This window comes from Hyla sarda, chromosome 1 (genome assembly GCF_029499605.1).
Source record: "Hyla sarda isolate aHylSar1 chromosome 1, aHylSar1.hap1, whole genome shotgun sequence".
NCBI lineage: Eukaryota > Metazoa > Chordata > Amphibia > Anura > Hylidae > Hyla > Hyla sarda.
In genome coordinates, this window is record NC_079189.1 from 595,216,858 (window position 1) to 595,229,539 (window position 12,682).

The window sequence follows — 12,682 nt, forward strand, 5'->3', positions numbered from 1 at the left end:
CTGCAGCTTCATTTGGTATGAACATCCTTGACTGTGAGCCTTTTTAGACAAAGAGGGATTATATGGAGGTGCCCATCTTTGGGACTTTGTGACCTTTCAAATGGATTAGTTGACCAGTGGTGACAGGGATCCGGCCTTATTTACCTTGTAGGCTGCAGGTCTGAGCTGCATGGTCATTTGGTTATTCCATCCATCCAAGAAGAGGCCCGGAATGCATGTGACTCTGCCTAATCTGTCTAGGCAATGCTCATAAACTTTATTGGAGAAGGTGATGTGGCCACCTACCCAGTGGTTGTGTGCTAGTTAGCTCTGATCTGGGTCACACAGGTGGCATAGGAGCCTCTGTCAAACTTTTTGCCCAGGGGCCTCTACCAATCCTGTTGCACTGTTGGTCTCCGAGTATTAAAGAGATACAGGGACTAGGTTGACACCACTAAAATATGCATGTGGCCACTGAAGTCTTTACATATGTCTACCATCTAAGTGTTTGAAGTGTTTTAATGTTCTTGTTCTCTTTATCAGAGTGGAAAATCTGAAGACTTGTTGGGTGCCCTTGGTTGCCAAGGATTTCCTCCAACCTCAGACTGTGAAGATCTTCTGGTGGAATTCTTAGAGGTAGATGACAGCAAAGAGCACCTCATGTCCAGTCCAGAAAAAGAACTCCAATGCCAACATATAAAAGTTTCCCCTGTGGATACAGACAATGACTCTGGCCGTGGAAGCTGCGATAGCCACTTCGTTCCCTCGGAAGAAATTAAAGACCAAAGAGTCCAATCACAGGGTGTGGAAAGCATCCCGAGTGGTGTCCGTGACCATCTGGCACTAAAATCTCCTTGGCCTCTACAAAGTAAAGCCATGGACCAGCCATTTTCTAATTTAAATTATAACAAATCCAGCGATTGGTCTGATGACAAAACATCCAGCAACCAGTCCCCAAAATCGACTTATCACAATTTTCCAGATGTCTGTAAGTTGGCCCTCAGTGTCATGAATGCCAACATGTCAAAATTTGCAATGCCTCAGGAAGACAAGAGGCAAGATATGTACTTTCAAACAATAGAAAACATCCATGAGGGACACTCAAATAAACAGAGTGACTTGGGAGACTTGCATTCCAAGGGCGTTGTTGAGGCCGACATGTTGAGTTTGTTACTCAACGAGAAGATGCCTTCTCGAACAATGGACTACGTCGAAGTCCACAAAGTTAACCAAAACAGTGCACTAGCATTAATACCAAAACACAAAGAAAATAACATTATAACGGACCAATATTCTATGCTGGTTCCGGACCAGGAATATTCAAAGGTAGAAAGGGTTGAGGCCGACAATGCATTAGTGTTAATGCAAAATCTAGAGCTTCAAGTAAGTCCGCTGAGCGGTGGAAATGTCATGAAGGAATTTATTCAGAAGCCCCAGCAAAGCCAAGCAGAAAAGCTCATGGGCTTCATAAAACCTGTTATAAATGAAGGTGAAATGACAAAACTTGGAATGGGTTACATGGACCCATCAAGCTTTTTCCCCTGATCCTGTTGAAAGAGAACTAGACTCTTGCACACCGTGCAGACAGCCATGTTATGGCTCAACTGATCTACGGTTCTCCAAGAACTTGAGTCATCACGCAGTCACTTTATCCCTTGAGCATCAGTGATGGTGATAGTTTTGGTATTGACTGAGCCTCTTAAAGGGCCACGGCAGGTAATGGCAGTAGACAGAAGCTACTCATTGGGTTGTCTACTCATAATTGCATCAGGTAATGTCAGGTCTTGAGATGCGCATCTAGCTTGGTGGTGTTTTTCCGCTTGGACCATCAGGCTGAATCCTTTTCCACTACTTTAAGGAAAAACAAATAATTTAATGTGAGGAGATTTTAGTTTTCTGCCTTTCGTGTGTTCTCTTGCTGTTGTTGTTTTGTTACTACCTTGTACTTTTGTCACTTATTTTTGCAGCGTACACACTTTATATTCTAAAATATCCTATAGAAAACCAGATCAGATCTATTCTTTTATAGTAGTATGGTTAATAAATTCCATGGGTGCTGGCAGAACTCCATTGTTCCCAGTGGGGCAGGAAGGGGTGGAGTTGGCTGTGAAGGAATTTTGTACATAGTGTTCCCTTAAAGGGGTACTCTGTTGCTAGACATTAAGATGTCTGATCGCGAGGGTCCTGTGTCTGGGACTCCTGCTATCTCCGTGCACATATGGTGTTCAGAACATTATGTTCAGAACGCTGGGTTTGGGACGCCGTGGTCGTGACGTCATGCCATGCCCCATCCATTCATGTCTATGGGAGGGGGCATGACGCCCTCTCCCATAGGCATGAATGGAGGGGGCATGGCGTGATTTCAAGAGGGGTGTGGCGTGACGTCACAACCACGGCCTCCCAAATCCAGCATTCTAGACATAATGTTCAGAACACCAGGTGTCTGCACGGAGATCGCGGGGGTCCCAGCATCCGAACCCTTTGGATAGGGGATAGGTTAACCTGCCACCTGCTTTCTCCCCATAGTAGTATCATCTTTAGCCTGTTGAAAGTTGTTATCTGATTGGTTATCAGTAATTTAATGGTTTTAACATTCAGCTTATGGAGCTTAAAGGCATGGCCAGTTTTAGACAAAGTGTGGCCCTGAGTAAAATTAAAAGTGGGGCCCCAAAAATGCTCCAATATTGTATGAACAATGCAATATTAGCAATTAACAATACTGCTATTCCACAACCAAATGTTACCTCCATGCAGCGATACAATATTATTCCATACTGTTACCGAAACAGTGTAAGACCAATTTTACAAATGATACTACTTTTCAAGGCCCATATAATACTGCCACATTATGACCTCTGCTATTGCATAGTGAACAAATAATATTACCACACTGTTGCTGAATAGAATCCACTGTCCAAAAGTCAAAAATATTACCCCTAGTTACCCCTAAGGGTTGGGTCGCACACAGTGCATCCGCTGCCTGGTTGATTTCCCGCAGCATGAAATATGCTGCAGATGCGCTACATGTGATCCTACCCTAAATTGGACTTAAAGTGATTATGCAGTGCCTCTCTCTTTTCTGCCCGATCTGACATTAGGCACAGAGGGGCAATACTGTTCACCTGACAACTATCCAGTATATGCATTGTGTACCTGTCCTCAGGGCCGGTTCTGCCTATAGGCAAAATAGGCAGTCGCCTAGAGCGCCCTCTTTTTACATGCCACAAAAAAGTTAAGAGAACCAGCATCCGAACCACTTGCCCAGACAGCAGCATGAGGAGGAGGTTTGTTACAGTGTGTCAAAGGGCGGAGCCAATGGGTGGAGTCAAGGGAGAGGCAAAATTAGCTTTTGCCTAAGGTGGCAAAAATCCTTGCACCAGCCCTGCGTGTCCTATGTTATTTAACTGGATATGTGCATAGTACCTGTCAAGCGCCTAAGCGTGCCAGTGTTCAAGAGCGTTGAACCCAGTGTGACATCAGCAAAAGAGAGAAGCACTACATAACCGATATGATACCCAACATACAGTATTAAAAAGTAGCATTTTATAATATTTACACGGTATGCATACATAAACAAACACAGAATATATCGTATAACATACAATATACACACAATAAGCACATCACACATATAAAACTCATCATAAACACACCAACACACATAAATATACCTACTCTTTATGACAGCTAGCCGGGTCCATAGGTGGCAAATCAGCATTGCGCCAAGGGTTGGATAGCTATGGCCCTTCTAGCCTAAGCAAAATCCTGTGCATTTGCTGGGCAGCGGCCCCTAACACCCCACCACCACCACACACAAGGGAAGATAGACTCTCTTCAACCCAAGCACTGTGTACTACGATGAGATTTCTAGAATGTCTATGATACTCAGGCTCTACCTGTATCCTTTTAAGTGCTCTCAATATATACTTTATTCTTAACCTTATAGAACCTTATAACTCACAACATACATTGAAACTACCAGCTAGATGTATTTGCAGAATATTTTTATAAGATGTGTACTATTAAGTGGAACTTACTTTATATTTCCTGTCCTCCAACTGGACAGCCAACTCAAGGATTATGTTTAAAAAAAAAAAAAAATTGTTTCTATATAATGTTGACCTCTAGTCTGCATGCTGAAGAGATATGGAACTGCACTTTCCAGCATGCCATAAATTGTGTTCTACTTCTGACTTGAGTCAGCTTTAGCAGCAGTGACATCTGCTGGCCATAAGAAGGTACTGCAGGGACTAGTCTTTTTTTTTTTTGATCTCCAAGAACCTTGAAAAAATGTTTGCACAGTAAAGGAAATATGTTGCTGTTTAGGATTTTTTCTTACTTAGCATACACTTGCAACTTTGTTACGTCAACCTCATGTAGCTGGGATGGGATTGGCAGCACAACCACCCATGAAGCTCCAGCAATATGGCTACTATAATATAATTCAGAATGTTGTTTCGTTTCCAATATCCTCTCCATTGAATTTTGGATCTTTTGTGCTGATCTCGGAGCAAAGTAGCTGTTGTCTAACTTTGGAATACGGTACATTCTTTTCTCCTTAAAGGGGTACTCCGCTGCTTAACATCTTATCCCCTATCCGAAGGATAGGGGATAAGATGTTTAGCAGCAGAGTATCCCTTTAACTTCTACTCCACTGAGCAGATTGTATTTGTTTTATATATGTATTCTCTATTATCCAATGTTCTACAATGGTTCTCATACTCAGGCTCTACCTGTATTCTTTTACATGCTTTTAACAACCCTTTAAAGAAAAATGTGATGTCTGATCGGTCATCTGACAAGTGCCTCTTTCTGTGATGCCGTTCTAACTCTTTTCAAGAAAAACCCCCATAAATTCTAAGCTATCCTTAAAGCAAATTCTGTTAACCCGGCAGTAAAGATGAACGAATCTCTTAGTTTTCGATCCTGATTTGGAGGTACCCCCGATTGTCTTGCAATTGGCTGCTTAAAATATGCACAGGAGCAGGGACTCCTATCAAAGACAGGAGTCCCTGCTTCTGTACATTCTACCGGTAGCGAGTGGGGGGTGTGATGTATACAGTGTCAGTGTTATTACACTGAAACAAGAGCCAGAGTAGCAGATTTTGCCGGATCATCAAAGTCCAATGCATACAACCAATTTAGAACTTGTTCTTCACCACTGCCAAAAACTCGACCCATAGCCTTACTATAACCTACACTCAACAACCATGTAGGTTAAATGGTATGAAGACTTTTGCAATCCTTTTATTGCCCCTCAACGCATCTGCAATGAAAAATGAAGCAAATTTCATGGCAAATTGTCTTGGTTGCAGACCTCCTTGTGTGTGTATAAATCCTATGTAGACCCTTTACAGTCTCTTGGGTTACCAAGATTAGATGGCAGATAAAAAGGAGGACAGCGAGACCACACAGGCTATGTTTGTAGTCTGTGGCCAGATGTATAGGAACTTTTTACAGAAAACTGAGGGATCCTTTCGACATCGGCAAAGTTGCCTATATTTTGTACATGCATTTGGAGCAATAAAAACACGGTTGGGAAATGAAATGATAGAATTTCATATTTAGAATCTACAAAATAATTTAATTTTTTATTTATGAAATTTTTTTTTCAATGTACTTAGTACATAAAGAAACAAAAACATCCAGGTTAAGTCACCCGTAGCCTACACAGCGATATAGCTGCGCTCCCTTCTGTAAGGAGCCGGAAAATGTAACACTTTATTTTACAGATATTTATCTTTCACGATACGTAGACGATATATATGTAAATACAAAAGATCTATTTATGGTACAGACTATGAATGATACAGAGATTATTTTTTACTTGCCCTAGTCATGCACCTTGTGGTATTTTCTATAAGCGTTGACGCTCTATCTCGCATCTGCTACAGTATAAATTGTCTAAAATTAAAGGAAAATTTGTCATCCGTATCACCCGCACTAACCTGCTATACGGCCTTGTAGTGCGGGTGACACTGATCACAACGATACTTACCTCGTTTTGATCTGTCGCTGCATTCCGCAGTTATTCCGCTTTTTCATGGTATGCTAATGAGCTGCTTGGGGCATGGGCGGAGCTGTGCTCGCTTTCCCGGACACAGTGACAACACTGCTGCAGGGTTGGCGCTCGACAAAGCGCATCAATATTCGTATTCCCCCTTCCCTGCTCGCTCTCTCTCTGACACAGTGGCGCATGCGCCACTGTGTCAGAGAGGGAGCGAGCAGGGAAGGGGGGAATATGAATATTGATGAGCCAGGCCAAGCATGCGCCGGTGTCAGAGAGAGAGCGAGCAGGGAAGGGGGGATATGAATATCCCCCCCTCCCGGCAGCAGTGACATCACCGTGCCCCAGAAAGTGAATGTAGCTCCGCCCATGCCCCAAGCAGCTCATTAGTATACCACGAAAAAGCAGAATAACTGCGGAACGCAGCAATGGATCGGGAAGAGGTAAGTATCGTTTTGATCAGTGGCACCCGCACCGCAAGCCTGTATAACAGGTAAGTGCGGGTGATACGGATGACAGATGCCCTTTAAAGGAGTTGTCTAAGATCAGGCAGTGTTTGGTATTGCAGCTCCTATTACTATAAAGATATCCGATTCCATTTTCTGATCACTGTCAGTGACTAGATACATAAGATGTACAAGTGATAATATTCTCCAGTCTCTGGGGCTTGGTTCTCCTTTCATGACACCCATTTGCTATTTTTCTATCGATCTTGTTATTTACTCACCTTGACAGGATTTATTATGTACTATAGATGTCCACAAAGTTATAATAACCTTCAGATACAAAGTATAGGGAAGGACCACATTTAAAAGGGTACTCCGGTGGGGAAAAAAATGTTTTTCAAATCAACGGTGCCAGAAAGTTATACATATTTGTAAATTACTTCTATATAAAAAAAAATTACCTTAATCCTTCCAGTACTTATCAGCTGCTGTATGCTCCACACGAAGTTGTGTAGTTCTTTCCAGTCTGACCACAGTGCTCTCTGCTGCCACCCCTGCCAGTGTCAGGAACTGTGGTTTGCTATAGGGATTTGCTTCTGCTCCGGACAGCTTCTGACAGGGACAGAGGTGGACGCAGAGAGCACTGTGGTCAAACTGGAAAGAACTACACAACTTCCTCTGGAGCATATAGCAGCTGATAAGTACTGGAAGATTTTCAAATAGAAGTAACTTACAAATCTGGATAAGTTCCTGACACCCCTCAATTTGAAAACATTTGTTTTCCACTGGAGTACCCCTTTAAGGTACACAGGATTCCATATGGGGTCTGTTTTTTGCATGGACCTTCTACTTCTACAATTCTATACACTATTATGTTTTCCTGCCTTACGTGCCTCAGGATCATCTAGATTTGTTAAAACTATGAAATGTAATATATTAGAAAATGTATAGACTCTCTGTGTTATGTCTGAGTACGTGGTTATGGCTAGAGAAGAGGCTGGGGCCATATTCATCTAGAGCTCAGTACCAGGAAGGGGTGAACAAGCCACTTTGACCTGGCCAATGCTTATAAATACAGGGCTAGGGCAGAGAATTGACTTTTTGCCCACAGCTGAAGGGTAGCCTAGCTATGACTTTTTGTACTTTATGGATTTACGTAGTGCATGTTATTTTACTGGTCTTTTGCTGGTGTATTCTTGTTTTTAATACGGGAACGACTAAGTTTATGAAACCATAAAATAAGTTCCTAGTTGCAAGGTTGATCACACTCCAAGTAGCCTCCAAAATTTTCCCATGTAAAACATTTAATCCATAACACAGTCTGTGTGGGCTGTAGATCCCCCTGTGCTTTTGTCTTTGCAGCCCTGTACTACAAAGCCATTATTACATTGGGTTTTCTCATATTGATGGGTGCAGAAGTCCAGTTCAATATTTCCATACTATCATAGTCCACTTTACTGCTTCTTAATGTCCAAAGATATGGATATTTCTAATGTTAACCCTTTTGGGGTTTGAAATTACGTCATCTATATACCTGATTCTGGCTATCACTATTCTGTATATGGGCTAACTTCTGTATGATGAGACAGCAAGGATTGTGTAAATTTGTATCCACTTTGATGGCCTTGTGGCCTCAATTGTCTATTTTAGGTTATTTTGAAGAGTACACATGGCAAACTCATGAATAAGCAAGTTGCACTTGTGAAGTCAGGTATGTTATTGGCTGATATACAGTACTGTACGTGAATGAAGTATTACTGACACCCATTTGTCTTATCAACTCCCACCCCCCTCCCCAATACAGTTGGCATGTTGGAACCTCCAGTAACAAAAATTACCACCAATCCCTGACCCCATTATCCCATTGCAGTTTAGAATTTTAATTCACCATAGACAAACCCCATATGAACAAACCAGCTATCCAGTTGCAAAACGTATATCAAATCCTAAGTCAACACATGACTACTAGGTCTTTAGAACGCTGGGTGCCGGTGGCGGGGGTCATGACGTCACGACCACACCCCTCATGATGGCACACCACATCCCCTCAATGCAAGTCTATGGGAGGTGGCGTGGCGGTTGCCACGAGGGGCATGGGCGGCTCCCATAAACTTGCATTGAGGGGGTGTGGTGTGACGTCACGAGGGGCATGGTCGTGACATCACAACCCCTGCTGCCCACTCCAAGCATTCGGAGCAAAATGTTCCGAACAATGGGGTAGCGGAGTACCCCTTTAAAACGTCTCACCTGTACTACAGTGTATGTGGTATTGGCCCATTTTTTAGTTTAAGATATTACCAGCGCGATAGTCATTCTTTTATATGGTCATGGAGTAAATGCAGAAATCTTCAGTATGCCCCCCCCCCCCCCCCAACCCAACTTACGTAGTTGTTGGATCAGGACAAGTGTGACTGTGACTTGTTGAACTGTTTATCCTTCTGCAAGAGCCATCATCTTCTGGTCTCCACCATCCTCATCTTCATCCAATAGTGGACGGGGCTTAGTAAAAAAAAAAAAAAATAAACATTGTTAAAAATACTTTAAACTTTAGTTGTCAAAAGATTGACAAATAAAGCAGATCTCAGCTCCTTACAGGGGCAGTCAAGCATTGGTAGATCCTAAAGATTGCGCCATTTTGTGAACAACTTTTTATATTTCTTAATTATAGGGGTTGTCTCAGATAGACATTGATGGCCTATGACCAATTGGTGGAGGTTCAACCAATGAGATCCCTACTGGCTGCAATAATGTGGCCATCACAGGCTTCTTCTTCTAGAGGTGGCCATTGACTGTAGTGGCCCACCACGAGGACTCTAGTAAAAGCCAAGACCATGTGGTGGGGCGATTTCTCATCTTAACACTGCTACTACTTTACTCTTTTCATAGGCCAAGATGACAACGGTTGGACCTTTGCCGATTGGACATTGGTGACATGCCCTAGGGATATGCCACTGATTCCTAGCCTGAGACAACCGCTATAAGGGGGCGCTGTCCAAGATTACAAAACATGGCTATTTAGTCCCAAAAACTTTGCTACACCCACCCACAAGTCACAATCCAGCCTGTTCACTTTAAAGGGGTACTCTGCCCCTATGCATGTTATCCCCTATTTAAAGGATAGGGGATAACATATCCCCCCGCGATCTCCGGGCCGGCACTGTGGCGTTATGGTCACAGAAGCCTGGGGCTTCCATGATTGTGACGTCATGCCCCGTTCATTCATGTCTATAGGAGGGGGCTTGACGGCTAGTACACAGCCGTCAGGCCTCCTCCCATAGACAACGAATGAAGGGGGTGTGGCGGATGTGTTCGCCAGTCATCCGGCGCTGCACCGGATCGCTGGGGTGCCGTGGCAGAGATCAGATATGTTATGCCCCATCCTTTGGGGATAACTTGTCTAGCAGCGGAGTATCCCTTTAATGGAGCTTAGCTGCAATACCATGTTCAACCTGTGGACAAGTGTGGTGCAATTTATTTATTTTTTTAAAGAAAGTACCAATGTTTTGTAATCTTCCACAACCCCTTTAATCTTTAGATAACTAAACTAGATATTATATTTAGATAATATTTAGATGAATCTAATGTTTTTTTTTCTCTTGTAAATAAAACAAAAGGTACTTTATTCAGAATTTCAGATTGTATAGTATATATAGATATAAAGATATATATATATGACTCACCTGTTGTCTTGTATCTTACGTTGATGTACAATGTTGTTACCATGCAGACACTTTACTGCAAAACTATGAATGTCGCCACTTCACTCGTTGTCGAGCCGCTGCCAAAGTTTCATTAAAGCGGTAGTAGCACTTAGACATTGATGCTATACATATATGGCTACACACCGCTCTGCAGTTATATAGCATACGGATCGTATGGATTGCGTGTTTTTTTTTTCTGATGTCTACCCTCACGGTCGTTTGCATAATTGCATGCATCCTGATGAAACATGATTGTATGAGCCACTAAAGCACTGGGTGAATGGTTTTTCTTATTTTTTTTTTTTTTTTCTTTTCTTCAGAGAAAAATCCAAAATTTATTTCTATTTGTAAAAAAAAAAAAAATAATAATAATAATAAACAAAAAACAAAATAAAATTATTTTCCTGTCTTGTACATTTTTTATTACTGTATATTGCTGCTTTAAAAAAAATAATAATAATAATTAAAGGGGCACTCTGCTCCTAGACATCCAATCCAAAGGATAGGGGATAAGGTGTCTGATCACCGGGTGACTCCGTCCCCCCCGTGATCTCCAAACCGGCACTCCAGGTTTTGCACATTATATTCAGAACGCCGATTTTGGCCCAAAGTGGTCATGATATCACGCCACGCCCCCTTTAAGTGAAAAGTGCCCGTCTTGTGTAGAGACTCAGCATTCCTTGTCCTTTAATATAACCCCCCCCCCCCCCTCTCCCAGGTTCCCATCGCGCTGCAGTCTGTTGTAAAGTGCTGACCGCTCACGTTTTATGGTGTGACCGGTGACCGGTATTCTAGGAACCTTGCTACAAGGTCAGTGGCTAAACTTGATTTAACCTCCGACCTTTAACGCTTATCACTAAGTTTACATGCAATGTTTGCCCCATGTAAGTGAAGCTGCTGTTTTTAGTTCTCAAGCTCTGTTCACATTCACATTGGAGGCTCCAATGAAAACTGCATCAGCTTTAACGAGTTAATCATCTTCTCCCCTATCCAAAGAATAGGGGATAAGATGTCTGATCTCGGGGTTCCGATAGCTGGGACCACAGCCGTCACGCCCCCTCCATTCATGTCTATGGGAGGAGGCGTGATGGTTATGTACTGGTCGTCACCAATACGGAAGCTCAAAGCTTCCATGTGCAGGACACCGCAGTGCCCGGACGGAGATCATGGGGGTCCCAGCGGCCAGACCCCCTACAATTAGACATCTTATCATCTATCCTTTAGATAGGGGATGAGATGTCTAGGGGCAGAGTTCCCCTTTAACATTGCATAATTCTTCCCGCAGATAACACAACAAAATGGACTGGTCCCATTAATGTATCAAAACAAACCTATAAATACTGACCACTTTATTAGGTACACCTGCTTGATTGAACATTAAAGGGGTACTCTGGTGGAAAACAATTTTTTTCAAATCAGGCTCCAGAAAGTTTAACAGATTTGTAAATTACTTCTATTAAAAAAATATTATTCTTTCCAGTACTTATCAGCTGCTGTATACTACAGAGGAAGTTGTGTAGTTCTTTCCAGTCTGACCACAGTGCTTGCTGCTGACACCTCTGTCCGTGTCAGGAACTGTCCAGAGCAGGAGAGGTTTGCTATAGGGGATTTGCTCCTACCCTGGACAGTTCCTGACACAGACAGAAGTGGCAGCAGAGAGCACTGTGGTCAGACTGGAAAGAACTACACAACTTCATCTGGAGCATACAGCAGCTGATAAGTACTGGAAGGATTAAGACTTTTAAATAGAAGTAATTTACAGATCTGTGGAGCCAGATGATTTGAAAAAAAAAAATTTGTTTTCCACTGGAGTACCCCTTAACACAAACAGCTAGTCAGCCAATCACACGGCAGCAACTCAATGCATTTCGGCATGTAGATGTGGTCAAGACAACTTGCTGAAGTTCATACTGAGAATCAGGATGGGGACCAAAAGGGATTTTAGTGACTTTAAATGTGGCATGGTTGTTGGTGCTGGATGGGCTGGTCTTTTAGCATGTGCTGATCTACAGAGATTTCCACTTACAGCCACCTCTAGAGTTTACTGAAAAGGTCAGAAAATGAGAAAATATCCAGGGAGCAGAAGTTTTGAGGACAAAAATGCATGTTGGTATCAGAGGAGAATGGGAAGACTGGTTTGAGATGACAAAAAATGCAACAGTAACTCTAATAACCACTTGCAACAACCAAGGTATGTGGAATACTATCTTTGAATGCACAACACGTCCAACATTAAAGCAGATGGGCTACCGCAGCAGAAGACCACAAAGGGGGCCACTTCTGTCAGCTAAGAACAGGACACTGAGGCTACAATTGTTGTCTGGTCTGAGGAGTCTCCATGTGTTAAAATTACTGGGAATTTGGTGCAGCATTTACCAAAGGGATTCATTAGATATTTAGGAATGGGGTGTCCTATGTTTAGTACCACAATATTATAAAATTAACATCTAAAAATCATAGGGTCCATGTATAGTTATTAAACAGGGATCCTCTGCTGTTGGTGTCTGACTAAGGTAATCTGTTGTGACATCACAAGTGGGTTCAGTCAG

At 42.6% G+C, this 12,682-nt stretch overlaps 1 protein-coding gene across 2 annotated transcripts in view; it reads left to right on the forward strand.

Moving 5' to 3' along the window:
* PRLR (prolactin receptor) overlaps positions 1–6,379 on the forward strand; it is a 46,839-nt gene extending 40,460 nt beyond the window's left edge. For both annotated transcript variants that reach the window (XM_056546675.1, XM_056546684.1), the window contains exon 9: positions 523–6,379. In XM_056546675.1, coding sequence (XP_056402650.1) covers positions 523–1,524 — 1,002 coding nt within the window. In that variant the 3' untranslated portion in view covers positions 1,525–6,379. The remainder of the gene's footprint in view (positions 1–522) is intronic.
* Positions 6,380–12,682: the final 6,303 nt, after the last annotated feature.